The 20,149-nt window shown below is 30.6% G+C and overlaps 1 protein-coding gene across 1 annotated transcript in view; it reads right to left on the minus strand.

Moving 5' to 3' along the window:
- LOC128183929 (uncharacterized) overlaps positions 1-13,882 on the minus strand; it is a 38,094-nt gene extending 24,212 nt beyond the window's left edge. Inside the window, exons 1-12 of the mRNA XM_052853161.1 lie at positions 13,837-13,882; positions 13,706-13,735; positions 13,514-13,570; positions 12,998-13,048; positions 12,870-12,896; positions 12,711-12,767; positions 12,204-12,251; positions 12,073-12,102; positions 11,880-11,936; positions 8,272-8,301; positions 6,703-6,750; positions 3,733-3,786 (exon numbers count right to left, since the gene is read on the minus strand). Of these exons, the coding sequence (XP_052709121.1) occupies positions 3,733-3,786; positions 6,703-6,750; positions 8,272-8,301; positions 11,880-11,936; positions 12,073-12,102; positions 12,204-12,251; positions 12,711-12,767; positions 12,870-12,896; positions 12,998-13,048; positions 13,514-13,526 (415 nt within the window). The 5' untranslated portion in view covers positions 13,527-13,570; positions 13,706-13,735; positions 13,837-13,882. The remainder of the gene's footprint in view (positions 1-3,732; positions 3,787-6,702; positions 6,751-8,271; positions 8,302-11,879; positions 11,937-12,072; positions 12,103-12,203; positions 12,252-12,710; positions 12,768-12,869; positions 12,897-12,997; positions 13,049-13,513; positions 13,571-13,705; positions 13,736-13,836) is intronic.
- Positions 13,883-20,149: the final 6,267 nt, after the last annotated feature.

The following is a 20,149-nucleotide window of genomic DNA, read 5'->3' on the forward strand; positions in this document are numbered from 1 at the left end:
AACAACAACTTTGCGTGTAAAGTGTGACAAAGATTTAGTTATGAAGAAATAATATATGGTCCAAGGAAGAATTGATTTTAAATAGGTCTGAAATGACCTTGAACTTTGACCGTAAATTTGTTTAAGTTCACAACTCAACTTTTACCCAAAGGTTCTCTGTGGGTAAAGTATGAGTGGGAGTTTGCCAAGGTAGGAAAGCATGGATTTTACACATAAACTTCATCTTAAAAGAATCGGTTGTAAGTCACTGCATACCCTTTACACAGAGGCTTTCTATGGGTGATGTATGAGCAGTATACGTAAAGAAAATATGTATATAACAAATGATATCGGACAGTTACATGTAGATGGATATGCTATATCCATCGAAGAGCGTCGAAAATGAGTGGTATATATACCCCCTCTGACTCGCACGAGCATTCGTACCATGGAACGCATGATCGCACATCTCATTGCATAGGTGCAAGTTCAACGATCACCTGGTCTCTCGCACGATCATATCGCATTATATTTCAACAGTCGCTTTCATTGTACAACAGTCGCATATCGACGCAAGATATACTGCAAGATTAAATGGTCCTCATAGCACAAATGCAATTATTTCGGCACCAGTTTACGATTCATATCTATTTTTTCGGTCGCACGAATATTCTGTCGCTTCACCTCGTGCGCAAATTGTGAAAGGGGCTTAAGGCGGGAAATGTGTGTATACAATAATACGGATACCTTTTAAATAATAAAGCATCTTTTATATTTTATGTTTAATTGAATGTAGTTTCCTTTATTCTTGTTTACAATCATACATGTATTATAACAATGTGTAGTTCTATCATTTTGAAGTTTACAAAGTTGCTGTCTTGAACATTTGTTTATTTGGTTCACATCAACAACGTACAATTACATGCACACAATACTCTATCAATCGTTTTATGTTTATATCATGATTTGTAAAATAAGAGGCCCAGGGGCCACATCGCTCACCTGAGCAACAATTGCCTTAATTCTGATCAAATTAGCATTACAGTATCAAAATATCTTGACAACTAAGTACAGTAGATCTTGCTTTAAAAAATTGAAAATATGCCAAGTTTTATCCACCTCTTTTTCGTTTTTGGTAAATATCAAGCCCCTTTTGTTGTTGTACCTGTAAGAAGATTTTTCTCTATTCCTATATACCCCCCCCCATTTAGTGGCCCCACTTTTCTCTAGGGAATCATGGTCTCATCAAACTTAAATCTGCATAACCTGTGCTTTCACACTAAGTACTGAGTTTTGGACCGAAAACTTTCCCAGAATATTTTTAAAGATTTTCTCTATATATTCCTATGTAAAAATTCAAACCGCCATCACGGCCCCGCCCTACCACTAGGGATTGTTATTTTGCAAACTTGAATTTACACTACCCGAGGATGCCTCTACACAAGTTTAAGCTTTTCTGGCCAAATAGTCTTTAAAAAGAAGATTTTTAAAGATTTTCTCTATATATTCCTGTATAAAAATTTATCCCCCAATTGTGGCCCCACCCTACCCCTGGACTATTATTTAAACAAACTTGAATCTATACGATCTGGGGATGCTTCCACTCAAATTTGAGCTTTCCTGGCCTTATAGTTTTTGAGAAGATTTTTAAAGATTTTCTCTATATATTCCTATGTAAAACTTGATCCCCAAATTGTGGCCCCACCCTACACCAGGGGACCATGATTTGAACAAACCTGAATCTACACTACCTTAGGATTTTTCCATATTAATTTGAGCTTTCCTGGCCTAATACTTTTTGAGAAGAAGATTTTTAATGATAGATTTTCTCTATATATTCCTATGTAAAAATCCATTCCCCCATTGTGGCCCCACCATACCCCTTGGGACCATGATTTGAACAAACTTGGATCTACACTACCTGAGGATGCTCTCATTTTAATTTGAGCTTTTCTGGCCTAATAGTTTTTGAGAAGAAGATTTTTAAGGATTTTCTCTATATATTCCTATGTTAAACTTGATCCCCCCATTGTGGCCCCACCTCACCCACACGGACCATGATTTAAACAAACTTGAATCTACACTACCTGAGGATGCTTCCATTTTAATTTGAGCTTTCCTGGCCTAATAGTTTTTGAGAAGAAGATTTTTAAAGATTTTCTCTATATATTCCTATGTAAAAATCCATTCCCCCATTGTGGCCCCACCATACCACGAGGGACTATGATTTGAACAAACTTGAATCTACACACCTGAGGATGCTTCCACTTTAATTTGAGCGTTTCTGGCCTAATAGTTTTTGAGAAGATTTTTACAGATGTTCTCTATATATTCCTATGTAAAACTTGATCCCCTAATTGTGGTCCCACCCTACCCCTGGGAACCATGATTTGAACAAACATGAATCTACACTATCTGAGGATGCTCCCATTTTAATTTGAGCTTTTCTGGCCTGATAGTTTTTGAGAAGAAGATTTTTAAAGATTTTCTCTATATATTCCTATGTAAAAATTGATCCCCCTCGTGTGGCCCCTCCCTACCCCCGGGGACCATGATTTGAACAAACTTGAATCTACACCCCCTGAGGATGCCTCCACACAAGTTTAAGCTTTTCAGGCCGAATAGTTTTTGAGAAGAAGATTTTCAATAATTCTCAATTATCTCCCCTTTAAGGAGGACGTGGCCATTCATTTGAACAAACTTGAATCCCCTTTACCTAGTGGTGCTTTGTGCCAAATTTGGTTGAAATCTGCCCTGCAGTTCTTGAGAAGAAGATGAAAATGTGAAAAGTTTACAACAACGACGACGACAACGACGACAACGACGACGACGACAACGACAGACAACGGACAAATTGTGATCAGAAAAGCTCACTTGAGCCTTTGGCTCAGGTGAGCAAAAAAAGTTAAAAATAAAGCAATGACAAATTTTAAAAATTATAACACTGAAAGAAAGTTATTGAAAATGAATGTATGATGTAATAATAAATGTAGTATTTTCTAACAATTTTTTTTAAAATTCATATTTTTGATTTCCTTCCTGTGTCGAATTTAATAAATGAAAAAAAAATAATTGAATACTGAGTTGATTTGTCATTTACAACCCCTTTGTCAAATATCAAAACACACATGAAAAATTACCCCATTTTTTTGGAAGAAATATTGCTGGAATATTTTTATATATATTTTAAAAATCAAATTCAAATCTTTTGGTGGATACATTAATGGTATAATTTTTCTTATTTCTATCTAGTTAATCCTAAATTTTATATTATTGTTCAGCGAAAACGTTTAATACCTGAGGGGATTGGCAACGTTTTAAAAAAATTGTATCAAAGAATCTAAAATCATCAAAACAATCATTCTTTTATTTATTTATTTATGTTTACAGAAAACAGTTTGCCTAATTTTAGTGAAATATATTTTTAACAAAGGTCGTTTTTATTCTTCATATTATAAATTTATTTTTAAGTAAAGGCTTGCAAAATGATTGCTCACTTCAGTCTTTTATTTTACTTCTATTCTAACTCTTTCTTGATTTAGAAAAATGTTCAAATAAATATCAATTTATTTATCTATATAAATCTTATAACAGAATGTTGATTTCAGATATGGACTCTTTTACAATACCAGTGAATTAATATGATACATATTTGAAGAGACAATCCACTAGCTGAATATATACCCCCTCAGGAATACTCCAACCATGAATGCATGAATTCGTACTTCTCCTATCAATGACATATAAACTCACCTCGTTTTTCTATGTCACTCCGCAAAGCTCCCTGTTCTCTTGTTGAGACTGGTGCTAGTAACAAAACAAAAAGCCCAAAGGCCACATCGCTCACATGAGTACAATAACCATAGCTTATAAAATCTATAAAAAACAAAACATATGAGCACTTAAATAGGATAGATCTTACTTAAAAAGATATTTCCAAGGAGATGATAATCTGAACTTGAATCTACACTACCTGGAGATCTCTCTAAATAAGATTCAACCTTTAAAAAATAGTTTTGAACTTCTTTTATTCCTATGTAGAAATTCAACCCTCCATTGTAGCTTAACCGTACCGCCAAAGATCATGATTTGAAGAAACTGGAAAATATATTTCCTGAGGATGATACTACCTGCCTTTGACCAATTTGTTTTGTTTGTTTTTAATTTAAGATTTTCCTAATTTCTATGTTAAAGTTCGAACCCCCCTTCTATTTCTATGTAAACATTCCACCCCCCCCCCCCATTCTGTCACAACCATATCCCCAGGGATCAAGATTTGAACAAACCTAAATCTACATTACCTGAGGGTGACCAAGTATAAGTTCCAGTTTTTCTGGCTAAATGATTTTGAGAAAATTTTGAAAAGATATTTTGCTATTTATATCTATGTAAAGATTCGACATATATGGTTGGCCTTCCCTACTCCCATGGGTCATGATTTGAACAAACTTGAATCTACTATAGCTGAGGCTGCTTTCACTGAAGTTTCAAATTTTTTTTAGAAGGAAATTTTAAAATGCTATTAGTTATTCATAATCTTCTGCCCCAACATAAAAATAACCCATTTAAATTTCCTTCACCTATTAATGCTTTATGTCAGGTTTGGTTTTAATTAGCCAATTGGTTTTGAAAATGAAGCTACATACAGGCAGACAGACAAATAGACGGACGCCAGAAAAAAGTGATCAGAAAAACTAACTTGAGACTTCTGCTTAGGTGAGCTTAAACTGTTGAATGAATTTCATTATTATTAATCATGTTCGACAAACAAAATTATTTTAACAAGCAATGTTTAATGACAGGAAAACACTTAAGATTTCATTCAAACTTAACGATGCTCAAAGCTGCTTTAGTGAGATTAAGTAAAAATCAATATGAATTAGAGTCTATATATAATCTTCTCAATGTTTATAATTTAATATCTACTTTCACAAAACATAACATCCTATTTTGTGATTGTGTGTTGTTTGTCTTTATGATGAGTGTTTAAGTTTTAAAAATAAGAATAATAGGGAGTTGACTTAGTTCTATGTATAATAAATTTGAACTAGATTTACAAAGTGTGTTAATATTTATTGCAAGCCAAATTCACAAAAATGAGCTAAACATAGTTTCACATTTGATAAATTAGGTTTATCGACTGGTAACTATAGTTTTCGAACCGCAAACTATAGTTAATGATTCGATAACTATAGTTTTCATCTGTAAAACGGTTGTAAACTATAGTTGAAGCAATATGAGCTGCGATTTTCATGCCCATTTTTTTTTAAAGAAAATGTTTTTTTCTACTAAAATGACAAAAAATATCATGGTTTTAAAATTTCTGTCAGCTCTGTTTTTGTGGGAAAAACCAATAAGCCTTAATTGGAGCAAAATTGAATTATTGTCGTCCTGTACAAAAATTGATCTGCTATATATTCCTTATTAGTGAAATCTAAGATTTGACAAAAATAAATGATTTTTTTCAAATCTTATTTATCATAAAAGTTTAAGTTACAAGCACACTTATCACACTAGCAGGTTTTTGCAGCAAAATAAAATTCCAAAAAATACAGCTCATATTGCTTTAACGAACGATAATCAATGTTTATCTGTCTGAAATAAAGTTAATGATAGGTTTTGCTGATGAATATAGATTCACATCTGTAAAGTATAATTTACATTCGTTTACTATAATTTAGAGTTGTTATTCATGGTTTCACAATTGAGAAACTATCTTAATCAGATAAACTAAGTTTTACAATGGCAAATGGTTGTTTTCAGTTTTAATTATAGTTTTACACTTCTGAAACAGATGGCCGTGTTAAGTATGGTTTACAGATGTGAAATATAGATTTGATATCGTCATTAACTATAGTTTTCTGCCCGTAGTTTATAGTTTACGACCCTTAAACCTAGTTTATCGACTGTGAAACTATGATTATCTCATTTTTGTGAATTTGGCAGGCCATAAATATTGTCCCATATTGAAAACACTTAGAAATTTTAAATCAAAATGAGTACTTTTTTCTATGCTGCGTTGCAACAATGTTAGGACATAAAAGAACCCTTTTTTGGAAAAAGGAGTATAAAAGAACATTATCAAAAATAATATCTTATTGACGTATCAATGCCAGTATCTTTTGAAGACCACATTATGGTGAAAAATATTTAATATAGTCTCAGATAAAGATAAAGTAGATTTTTTTCAAACAAAATATGTACGTGTCAATTAAAACAACACCTATTAACATTGAAACCAACACAGATGACTTTCTGTTGTTGTACAAGACGGATAATGCTTGTCAAATACATATTTATATTAGGTTTTAGCTTCTTGTTAATTTCTTTCATTGGTTTAAAAAAAATTTCTTCAGATAATTTTTTTTTTTATTTGCAAAAAAATCTATTTAAGATCTAAAATCTTAATGTGGTTTCATCAATATTTGTTGACTACCTATTTTCATGGATTTCGTGGCTGAGTTGATCAACGAAATTTAATATTCATTGCAGAACTATTTCTAATAACACATTGCATTCAAAAGATTACAGTCCACGCATTAATTTATTCTTCAAACTGTGATTTTGAATAAATACACAAAAATTGATGTTCACGAATATTGAAGAAACTTAAGTTTTACCAATACAATTATTATAGACATCTAGGTGATAAAACAACCTTAAACAACCCCCTATCAAGGATGTATTTTTCGTATTACTCAGTTCTATAATAAATAGGCTAACCTTTTTCTTCCAATTTTTTCTGTAAATCATCCTGTTTTCTTGTCAAGACTACCGTTATTAAATAAAAAAAAACTGTTGAAAGAATCTAATCATAATCTTAAGTAATAATTGACAAACAAAACCATTATGGATTTTTTTTGGTACCAAAAAACAACAATGGTGTAAGTTGGTAAACTTAGAAGTCGTTGTAAATCTAAAGAAACTCTGTCAAAATCAAAGGAATAAACAAAAAGCGTAATTGCGAACTGAAGTCCAGATTCTAAAATAAAATTTGACACAACTAGAACTTTTTTTGTCTTCAACAAAAAGTAAGGGCTTTTCGAGAGCCCCAATGTCACCTTTTTTTTAATGTAAAAAAAATCATCTCTAATCAATTTCCAAAATTTCTGAACGCCTTGGTATAACTAGTTGCATAGATAGGAACCGGTGAGTAGTGCAATGTCATCAGAAAGACAACTCCAGAACTTTACAAGTAGCTACACTTATAATTTTCAAAAAATCATTTAAAGTAAGTATTCATTCCTGGAACAAAAAACTTGGTATGTCTACAGTATTTATGCTTTACATTCTTATAGCAAAGCGAGATAACTCTTCTAAAAAAAGTTTGAAATTTAAACAAGTTGTGATCTTTAGGCCTTTCAAACCCCTATAAGGAGTCAAAAAGTGGCCCCTCGAACCACAATTTTTAGATTTATCTTTTTGTTTTTAACAATAAACTGAAAAGATTTTAAATATCGGACAAAAAATAAAAAAAGTTACAGCTTAAGGGCTGTTTTAAACGTTGGCCCCTGCAGACCCCTTATTTTTTCAAATTGTCTACCCAAAACTTTTTCCGGTCTGCGGACTGAGTGTGTCATTATATAGGTGAAATATTGTAACATTTAACTGAAAACTTTTCAAGAAAACGAATGACGCGTGATTTTTGTTTAACATTGAAACTCCCATAGACGATTTTCATTGACCTATTAAACCGGAAGTAGTCGACATATTTTTACGGAACTCGGAATGTATGTTAATTACTTCTACCTTAATAATGTCCAGGCATCAAATAAAATTTTAAACGTCATTTGAGTTTTTTTGTTTTTTCATCCCCCCTTTTCTAAATTTGTGTGCTTTATATTTCAAAAACGGTAAGATATTGATGCTTGTCAACACTTACAATTTTGTAAGGTTAGACAAGGTACATCTAATTCTAAAATTTGAACGTTCAAACTTCAAAAATAAACAAAATATTGCGTGTTCTTTAATTTTTAGAATTGTCCCTCTAGGTTCCGGAAGTACCAGAACAGGAAGTCCAAAACCTTACATTCCATAGATTGAAAGGTTTTTTTTTATAACTGTTGCATAATTGAATCAATATATCTGACAGCTTTTAAAAAAGCGCTGTCAGAAAACTGTCTACTATAATAATAAAAAAGATGAAAACAATAGGTCATTTCGACCGAAAGTCGAAAAGCCCTAAAAAGGTAAGTTGTATATTGGATGCACTCAACCTCCCCCCCCCCCCCCCCCCCCAAAAAAAAAATTATACATCCATATATTTCAAATTTAAAATGAATATAAACTCACCTTCTTCTCTCTTCTGTTTTCTTGTTGAGACTGAAAATAGTGAAAAAGAAAACAATGAATCTCATCATTTTGTTTTACAGACAAAATCCTTGTTGAAAAACAATATCTATCAACAAGAAAACAACAAAGATGTAACTAATTTGAAAAAGATATGTCTAAATTAAATAAATTATCTTTCATCTTCTGAATTTTTTATACTTTGGCATTTTTCATAAAAAGCATATACAGTAAAACTCGTTTAGAACGAACACGGATTTTGCGAAATCTTGGATATAGCTTAGTTTTGAGGAGTCCTCAGCAAAATGCTTAACAAATCCTTGCTAACTTTACGGTCATGATGAACTCCTTAGAACAAATTTCCGGAAGTAAGAAACTGATTTTGAGCCTCGTAGATGTAAAATCCGACGAATTTTACATCATATATAAGGAATTGTTTCTATAGATATAAACTTTGAAATAACAATAGACATAATTGTTTGAATGAATTTAATTTCAGAAAAACCTTAATTTACCATCCAATAAGTTTTCTGGAAAGGTATTTTATGCTTCAGTACCCACAAATGGTAGTCATCTTAAAGAAAACAGGAATACATGTACACTGTATAAAGAATTCGCTAAACTTATTATTACGAATTCGCTATATTGATGTAACGAATTACGAATATAGCAAAGTAAATCCTGTTGTCGAATGGACTTCGCTATAACCAAGTTTTACTGCATACCTTTTTTTACTTTTATATATTATGTTAAACTGCATGTCTTTTATTTTTCTATGTGCGTTGCTACAAACCTACAGGTATGATATCAAGCAGACTTTTTTAATGAAAAAGTAGAAGATATTATTATTTAACAATTAAATAACTAAATCTATGCGACATTTTACTAAAACATATCTTTAATCTATTCATAAAAAGTTTAATGAATCATTTTTCTTATGTCCACTAGCATCAGTATCAACAAAATAACAAAGAAATATACAGAAAGAAGAAGGTGAGTTTATTTATCCTGAATCAAAAAAAAACGAACGCCTGTATTCATTGGGAGTTTAATATCTAAGTAGTGATTTCCCTTATCACCTGAATGTCAATTTTTTTTAAATACGAAAATTGTGAAATTTTATGGCCTCGGGTTAGGGGTTAAGGTTCTTTGGGTAGGGCTAATATGGCAACATAGTAAAAAAAATCAAAATTTCAAATATTTACTCCTGTATTTTCACTTTCCTTGAAGATAAACTAAATGCTTTTAATTATCAAGCCCATAATGTCCTGTTTTTATATACTTTTATATTTTTTCTTTAAAACAGAACACCGCTCGTAAATAGGCACTGTCATACTGGTATATAAACCCTTCGATTTCGTTACACTCGATTGCACACCTGAAACTTGTGGCCGACGTGTAGTGCTCCTTTTGTTGTTTTTGGATTTTTCTGCATTTAGTTCTTATTTTATGTAAATATTATATTTGTAAATAATGCATTGACCAGTTTATTTGATGCTAGTACTCTCCTGACTTGAGAGAAGTGTGCAAAACTAGATAATTTCATCACGACCGAGTAAGGTGGCAGGGGATAGTTTCGAAGGAAAGACCCGACCAAAATTTTGAAATAAAGGGATAACCTGAGGTTTGGCTGGTTATTTGAGGGGTAAAAATTGCTAGAATATTTATTGCATTCATTTTGTGGACAGAGGAGCTCATGTCAATTTCATTTATATATAACACTTTAATACTAGTAGAACTGTTCATCAGATATGGAATGAAAATGCGAGACTGTGGCCAACATTTTCACTTTCGGTTTTGTGCTTGAAAAGTAGGGTGGGTTTAGAACACGAAATATCACTCGAAAAGAAGGTGATTGACCCCCCCCCCATCAATTGGTGATTATTTGCATGGGTATACATTAAGCTACCAATCCTATGGTAGTTTATGGCAGTTGCTCGGGACTGGAGCGTGGTGCTGGACCCGTGAAAATATGAAAAAAGGCAATTTTTCAGAAAATTTTGATACCGTCCCTGGCTATTCTATATAGTGCTATATGTAAGTTGTACTTGTTTTATTCTGAAATGTTTAAAAATTCTCAAGAGTCGGGACCATGTGTCCCCTGCGTGCAAACCAATTTTAGCAAGTTTAAAAATCCACTGAAAAATTAAATCACATATATAAGCACTATCTGCCTCACATTTCCTCGACCAAAAAAACTATCCCCTGTCACTTAACACGGCGAGGCAAGATGTATGTCCACTCAGGTGAGACATCTACGGCAAAATACTTTAAACTGTCAAGAGGTCTGTTGCTTATATAGGGGTTGTAGGGAAAGCGGTGCTAAAAGAGAAATATGGCAGACAGCACCTATTAATGAGCAGTGTTCAACTTTAACGAGCTTTATAACAATCTTATGATATCAAGCAGACTTTTTAAATGGTAAAGCAGAATGCACTAATGATTATAATCATCTTATCAGCGAATTATTGGGAAAGTTTTTTATTAAGTCAATGAGAGGTTACTGGGATTTTTACACAAAATAAGTACGTATTAATATGAAAAGGGTCTACAAATATAAGCATTTATATCATCACAGATACGGAGTTAATTTTCATTTAAAAGTAGTCCATTTTGTTTACAACCACAACGAACAATTACAATAAAAGCATGTGATGAATTTCTGTCCATTAACCATACCTGTTTTAATGCAATATTTCATTAATTTCTCACTCTGTATAAGTTGCAAAAAGGTTTAAATTAAACCAAATGACCAATTTCAAAAGCATCAAATCGACCTTAAGTGTAGACAACAACAAAAAACTTGAAACACTCATCCAGGCAAGCTTTATAACATGACGCATTCCTCCTGTGTTCGAGGTATCAGAATAAATATCACAATATCTGACCATTATACTTTTCTAAAATGCCTGTCTCAGGGTAAATAAGTGAATAATGTGTCAATGTAGTATTCTCTCATTATGATTTTTCTAAATCAATGCTTCAAGTTCCTTCTTGCTTCGATTCTGACAAATGAAAAAATGTTAATTGAATACTGACGGAATACTAATTTTTAATATTTATGGTTTTCATTCCCCTCTTTCTCCCCTCACAAACCAAACACCAATAATTGTCTTTAATAGAAAAACAAGATCAATTTATTTATTTTTTGGAGGGGGGCAAATAATCGGTAGAATTTTCCTTAGACAAAATTCAAATTGCATAATCTGAAATACACATACAAGTATTAGTTTGCTTGTGTCTTGCTTATATTTGACCTTAAAGACTTTTTTCAGTACGACATAATGTAATATCAGAAACGTTTTATACTTCAGGGGGACAACACTTTGAAATAAAACATTGCAATGAATTGAATTAAAACATTGCTTTATTTTTTATCCTAATAAAAAAGAAATCTGTTTTGTTTTATAGAAATATAATGTTAACGCATTTTTTTTTACCAATTCATATTCTTCAGACAGTTCACGATAGATCTGAAGAAATTGAATTAACAAATCAATGATTCAGGTCTGGATTCTACAAATAATTAATACTAATATAAACCAAAAAGTCAATGAGAAATATCGGTTTTAAAGTCTTAAATTTTTCAAATATAAGATCAAAAGGCTCACCTTGTTCTCCCCTTTCTCTTTGTGAGGTTCCTTGTTTTCTTGTTGAGACTGATGCTACTAAATACCAAAAAAGTATTGAATTAATCTCATCTTTATTACTAGTGTTTAACGTTTTAGAAATAAACTTATCTTGCAAAGCAATATTTTATTCCAAGAATAAAATAAACGTTTGAGTTTATTTGGTTAAACTTACAAGATGTTGTAGAACTGCCCTGAAGAAGAGCTGTCAAAACCAAAAGAATTAAAATCTCAACCTTTTTTGAAATGCCAATGTCTTAGAAAATCCATGGATAACGGAACGATTTATGACTAGTGTTTACTTACCAGGATTTTCAAATTCAACTCTTTGAGCTCCTTCCTGTGTCGATTCTGCTACTTGAAACAATACTGAGCTGTTATTTATTTATATACCGGACCGTTTCAAATATCAAAACACACAATACAAAATTTCAATTAGTAAAATAAACTTATCTGGTAGAAACATGACTTATATAAATTTCTTCAATTAATGATAGATATGATAATACATGTATAAACATCCTTGTAATGTATAAAGGTCTTTTTAATGATATGTTATATGATTAAAAATGCTTGTCAAATATATTAAATTTTAAACTTCTGGTTAATTCTTCATCAATATTAAAAGAAATTATGTTCAGAATACCTTCCATCTATCCAAATAATGTGCTTTTACAATGAGTCTAATTAGAAACTTACCTCCATAATCAACTGGCTCACGGAAGACGCAAATCTTTTACAGTTTAATATTACATGGTTACCATCAGGAATACATATGATCACATTTGTCTTAACTATAATAAATAAACTAACCTGTTTCCCTCATCTCTTTCCGTAAACTTCTTTGTTTTCTTGTTGAGATTGACGCTACTGAATACCAAAAAAGTATTGAATTAATCTCATCATTAATAGCGAAGCAATATTTAATTCCAAGAATAGAATAAACGTTTGAGTTTATGTAATTAAACTTACAAGATGTAGAACTGCCCTGAAGAAGCGCTGTCAAAACCAAAAGAATTAAAATCTCAACATTTTTTGAAACGTCAATGTCTTAGAAAATTCATGGTTAACAGAACGATTTATGACTAGTGTTTACTTACCAGAATTTCCAAATTCAACTCTTTGAGCTAATTCCTGTGTCGATTCTGATACTTGAAAAAAATTAATTAAATATTGAGCAGTTATACATTTATATACCCGCCCTATTAAATATCAATACACACAACACAAAATTTCAATTTGAAAAATCAAATGATCTGGTACAAAAATAGATTCAATAAATTTCTTCAATCAATGATCACTTTATGATAATACAAACATGCTTTTAATGTATAAAGATCTTTTTCAAGATATATTTTATGATTTAAAAGGCTTGTCAAATGTTTTGAAGTTTTAACTTCTGGTTTAATTATTCATCAATATTAAAAGAAATTATGTTCAGAATAACTTTCTATCCAAATAAAGTGCTTTTCAATAAGTCTTATTGGAATCTCAACTCCAAAATCAGCTGGCTCACAGAAGACGAAGCAAATCACTAGTTCACTGTTGAATATTACATGGTTACCATCAGGAATACATATGATCATATTTGCCCTAACTATAATAAATAAACTAACCTGTTTCCCTCATCTCTTTCCGTAAACTTCTTTGTTTTCTTGTTGAGACTGATGCTACTGAATACCAGAAAAGTTTTGAATAATTCTCATCATTATTACTAGTGTTTAACGTGTCAGAAACAAACCCATCTTGCTAAGGAATATTTAATTCCAAGAATAAAATAAATATTAAGTTTGAGAAATCAAACTTACAAGATGTTGTAGAACTGCCCTGAAGAAGCGCTGTCAAAACCAAAAGAATTAAAATCTCAACCTTTTTTGAAATGCCAATGTCTTAGAAAATTCATGGATAACAAAACGATGATTTTCTAGTGTTTACTTACCAGGATTTTGGAATTCAACTCTTTGAGCTCCTTCCTGTGACGATTCTGCTACTTTAAAAAAATCAATTAAATACTGAGCTGTTATTTATTTATATGCCAGACCGTTTCAAATATCAAAACACATAAAACAAAATTATTTCAATATGAGAAATCAAATTATCTGGTAGACACATAACTTGTATAAATTTCTTCAATTAATGATAAATATGATAATATAAACATCCTTGTAATGTATAAAGGTGTTTTAAAGATATATTTCATGATTTAAAAGGCTTGTCAAATGTATTGAATTTTTAACTTCTGGTTTAATCTTCATCGATAATAAATGAAAGAAATTTTGTTCAGAATAACTTCAATCTATCCAAATAAAGTGCTTTTACAACAGGTCTAGGTAATCACTAAACTCTAAAATCAGCTGGCACACAGAAGACAAAGCAAATCTTTAGTAAACATTTTAATATTACATGCTTACTATCAGGAATACATATGATCACATGTGTCTTAACTATAATAAATAAACTAACCCGTTTCTCTCATCTCTTTCCGAAAACCTCTTTGTTTTCTTGTTGAGACTGATGCTACTAAATACCAAAAAAGTATAGAATTGATCTCATCATTATTACTAGTGTTTAACGTTTCAGAAACAAACCTATGTTGAGAAGCAATATTTAATTCCAAGAATAAAACAAACGTCTATGTTTATGTAATTAAACTTACAAGACGTTGTAGAACAGCCCTGAAGAAGCGCTGTCAAAACCAAAATGATTAAAATCTCAACCTTTTTTGAAATGCCAATGTTTTAGAAATTCATGGATAACGGAACAATTTTTGACTAGTGTTTACTAACCAGGATTTTCAAATTCAACTCTTTGAGCTAATTCCTGTGTCGGTTCTGATATTTGAAGAAGAAAAATCAATTAAATACTGAGCTGTTATTTATTTATTTATTTATAAACCCGCCCTTTCAAATATCAAAACACACAAAACAAAATTCTATTTGTAAAATAAACTTATCTGGTAGAAACATAGCTAGGATAACTTTCTTCAATAAATGATAAATATGATGATAATAAACATCCTTTTAACGCATAAAGGTCTTTTTAAAAATACATTTTATGATTTGATAGGCTTGTCAAATGTTTTGAAGTTTTAACTTCTGGTTTAATTATTCATCGATATTAAAAGAAATTTTGTTCAGAATAACTTCCATAGATCTAAATAAAGTGCTTTTACAATAAGCCTAATAAAAAACTAATAACTCCAATCAGCTGGCTCACAGAAGACGAAGCAAATCAGTATTTCACTATTTAATATTACATGGTTACCATCAGGAATACATATGATCACATTTGTCTTAACTATAATAAATAAACTAACCCGTTTCCCTCATCTCTTTCTGTAAACTTCTTTGTTTTCTTGTTGAGACTGATGCTACTGAATACCGAAAAGTATTGAATAATTCTCATCATTATTACTAGTGTTTAACGTTTCAGAAACAAACCTATCTTGCAAAGGAATATTTAATTCCAAGAATAAAATAAATATCAAGTTTGAGAAATCAAACTTACAAGATGTTATAGAACTGCCCTGAAGAAGAGCTGTCAAAACCAAAAGAATTAAAATCTCAACCTTTTTTGAAATGCCAATGTCTTAGAAAATTCATGGATAACGGAACGATTTATTACTAGTGTTTACTTACCAGGATTTTCAAATTCAACTCTTTGAGCTCCTTCCTGTGTCGATTCTGCTACTTGAAAAAAATCAATTAAATACTGAGCTTTATTTATTTATATACAAGACCGTTTCAAATATCAAAACACACAATACAAAATTATTTCAATATGAGAAATCAAATTATCTGGTAGACACATAACTTGTATAAATTTCTTCAATTAATGATAAATATGATAATATAAACATCCTTGTAATGTATAAAGGTGTTTTAAAGATATATTTCATGATTTAAAAGGCTTGTCAAATGTATTGAATTTTTAACTTCTGGTTTAATCTTCATCGATAATAAATGAAAGAAATTTTGTTCAGAATAACTTCAATCTATCCAAATAAAGTGCTTTTACAACAGGTCTAGGTAATCACTAAACTCTAAAATCAGCTGGCACACAGAAGACAAAGCAAATCTTTAGTAAACATTTTAATATTACATGCTTACTATCAGGAATACATATGATCACATGTGTCTTAACTATAATAAATAAACTAACCCGTTTCTCTCATCTCTTTCCGAAAACCTCTTTGTTTTCTTGTTGAGACTGATGCTACTAAATACCAAAAAAGTATAGAATTGATCTCATCATTATTACTCATTATTACTAGTGTTTAACGTTTCAGAAACAAACCTATGTTGAGAAGCAATATTTAATTCCAAGAATAAAACAAACGTCTATGTTTATGTAATTAAACTTACAAGACGTTGTAGAACAGCCCTGAAGAAGCGCTGTCAAAACCAAAATGATTAAAATCTCAACCTTTTTTGAAATGCCAATGTTTTAGAAATTCATGGATAACGGAACAATTTATGACTAGTGTTTACTTACCAGGATTTTCAAATTCAACTCTTTGAGCTAATTCCTGTGTCGGTTCTGATATTTGAAGAAGAAAAATCAATTAAATACTGAGCTGTTATTTATTTATTTATTTATAAACCCGCCCTTTCAAATATCAAAACACACAAAACAAAATTCTATTTGTAAAATAAACTTATCTGGTAGAAACATAGCTAGGATAACTTTCTTCAATAAATGATAAATATGATGATAATAAACATCCTTTTAACGCATAAAGGTCTTTTTAAAAATACATTTTATGATTTGATAGGCTTGTCAAATGTTTTGAAGTTTTAACTTCTGGTTTAATTATTCATCGATATTAAAAGAAATTTTGTTCAGAATAACTTCCATAGATCTAAATAAAGTGCTTTTACAATAAGCCTAATAAAAAACTAATAACTCCAATCAGCTGGCTCACAGAAGACGAAGCAAATCAGTATTTCACTATTTAATATTACATGGTTACCATCAGGAATACATATGATCACATTTGTCTTAACTATAATAAATAAACTAACCCGTTTCCCTCATCTCTTTCTGTAAACTTCTTTGTTTTCTTGTTGAGACTGATGCTACTGAATACCGAAAAGTATTGAATAATTCTCATCATTATTACTAGTGTTTAACGTTTCAGAAACAAACCTATCTTGCAAAGGAATATTTAATTCCAAGAATAAAATAAATATAAAGTTTGAGAAATCAAACTTACAAGATGTTATAGAACTGCCCTGAAGAAGAGCTGTCAAAACCAAAAGAATTAAAATCTCAACCTTTTTTGAAATGCCAATGTCTTAGAAAATTCATGGATAACGGAACAATTTATTACTAGTGTTTACTTACCAGGATTTTCAAATTCAACTCTTTGAGCTCCTTCCTGTGACGATTCTGCTACTTGAAACAATCAATTAAATACTGAGCTTTATTTATTTATATACAAGACCGTTTCAAATATCAAAACACACAATACAAAAGTATTTCAATTTGAGAAATCAGATTATCTATAAGACACATAACTTGTATAAATTTCTTCAATTAATAATAACTATATGATAATATAACCATCCTTAAAATGTATAAAGGTGTTTTAAAGATATATTTCATGATTTAAAAGGCTTGTCAAATGTATTGAATTTTTAACTTCTGGTTTAATCTTCATCGATAATAAATGAAAGAAATTTTGTTCAGAATAACTTCAATCTATCCAAATAAAGTGCTTTTACAACAGGTCTAGGTAATCACTAAACTCTAAAATCAGCTGGCACACAGAAGACAAAGCAAATCTTTAGTAAACATTTTAAAAATTACATGCTTACTGTCAGGAATACATATGATCACATGTGGCTTAACTATAATAAATAAACTGACCCGTTTCTCTCATCTCTTTCCGAAAACCTCTTTGTTTTCTTGTTGAGACTGATGCTACTAAATACCAAAAAAGTATAGAATTAATCTCATCATTATAACTAGTGTTTAACGTTTCAGAAACAAACCTATGTTGAGAAGCAATATTTAATTCCAAGAATAAAATAAACGTCTATGTTTATGTAATTAAACTTACAAAGTGTTGTAGAACTGCCCTGAAGAAGCGCTGTCAAAACCAAAAGGATTAAATTCTCAACCTTTCTTGAAATGCCAATGTGTTAGAAATTCATGGATAACGGAACAATTTATGACTAGTGTTTACTTACCATGATTTTCAAATTCAACTCTTTGAGCTAATTCCTGTGTCGATTCTGATATTTGAGAAAAAAATCAGTTAAATACTGAGCTGTTATTTATTTATATACCCGCCCTTTCAAATATCAAAACTCAGAATACAAAATTCCTATTTGTAAAATAAACTTATCTGGTAGAAACATAGCTAGGATAACTTTCTTCAATAAATGATAAATATGATGATCATCAACCTCCTTTTAACGTATAAAGGTCTTTTTAAAAATATATATTTTATGATTTAATAGGCTTGTCAAATGTATTGAGGTTTAAACTTCTGGTTTAATAATTCATCGATATTTAAAAGAAAATATGTTCAGAATAACTTCCATATATCTAAATAAAGTGCTTTTACAATAAGCCTAATAAAATAATAACTCCAAATCAGCTGGCTCACAGAAAACGAAGCAAATCACTAGTTCACTGTTGAATATTACATGGTTACCATCAGGAATACATATAATCACATTTGTCTAAACTATAATAAATAAACTAACCCGTTTCCCTCATCTCTTTTTGTAAACTTCTTTGTTTTCTTGTTGAGACTGATGCTACTAAATACCAAAATAAGACTATTGAATTAATTTCATCATTATTACTAGTGTTTAACGTTTCAGAAACAAACCTATCTTGCGATGCAATATTTAATTCCAAGAATACAATAAACGTGTAAGTATGTTATGTCATTTCGTGTATATCTTTTACAATTTTATGCTATGCAATGGTATGAGATTTAAATGATATGCTATGAGATTTCCATGCAATGATAAGAAATTTGTATGCTATGCTTTGAGAAATCGAAATGAAGGGCTTAATAATATGATATGCTTTGACATGACATGGTATATAATGAGATTTAAACTAAACATCCTCCATACACAGAAGAGTTCCAAACTTTTCAAAGAATTATGACTAGAAGACAAAATTTACTACTTATCTGTAATATAAACATTTAGTCTTTTTAATAAAGGCATTTCAAACCGAGTTAAGATCATGTTGTATGCTATGCTATGGTATGGTATACTATGATATGATATGACAAATGAGAATCTATGAGATTGCATGCTATGATATGAGATTTCAATGCTATGGTATGAGATTCCGATGCTATGCTATGAGATTTCAATGCTATGCTATGCTATGCTATGCTGCATGTTGTAAAGGAAATGTTTGAACTGACTGTGATTAGACTAACAAGATGTTGTAGAACTGTTCTGAGGATGTTCTGTCAAAACCAAAAGAATTAAAATCTCTATTTTTTTTAGAAATGCCAATGTCTTAGAAAATTCATGGATAACGGAACGCTTTATTACTAGTGTTTACTTACCAGGATTTTCAAATTCAACTCCTTGAGCTCCTTCCTGTGTCGATTCTGATATTTGAAAAAAAACCAATTAAATACTGAGCTGTTATATTATTATATACCGGACCGTTTCAAATATCAAAACACACAACACAAAATTTCAATTTGAAAAATCAAATTATCTGGTAGACATATAGCTTGTATAAGTTTCTTCAATAAATAATATAAACATCCTCATAATGTATAAAAGTCTTTTTAAAGATATATTTTATGACTTAATGGGCTTGTCAAATGTATTGAATTTTAAACTTCTGGTTTAATTAATTATTCATCGATAGTAAAAGAAATAATGTTCAGAATAACTTCCATCTATCCAAATAAAGTGCTTTTACAATAAGTCTAATTAGAAACTTAACTGAATCAAAGTACTGAAGTACTGACGGGAGTTGATTTAATCGATTATCATTTACTTTAAAATCAACTTATCTTGCATGGCAATATAGTTTCTAGTCTGTATTTGATTTATGTTTTTTTATTATATGAATTTTCAGACTTTTCCGACAAGAATTTCGAGAAACCCCATATGAATCATGTTGTGTAATATTTAAAGATAGATTTCAAACTATGTATTAGTAATCGAAACAATTTTAAGAATCGCATGGATCCAGGCACTATTGATATCGAACTCTTGTCTCGTTCAACCAGACGTTCGGCTGTCTCTGTTACTCTC

The sequence above is a fragment of the Crassostrea angulata genome, chromosome 5 (genome assembly GCF_025612915.1).
Source record: "Crassostrea angulata isolate pt1a10 chromosome 5, ASM2561291v2, whole genome shotgun sequence".
Lineage (NCBI taxonomy): Eukaryota > Metazoa > Mollusca > Bivalvia > Ostreida > Ostreidae > Magallana > Magallana angulata.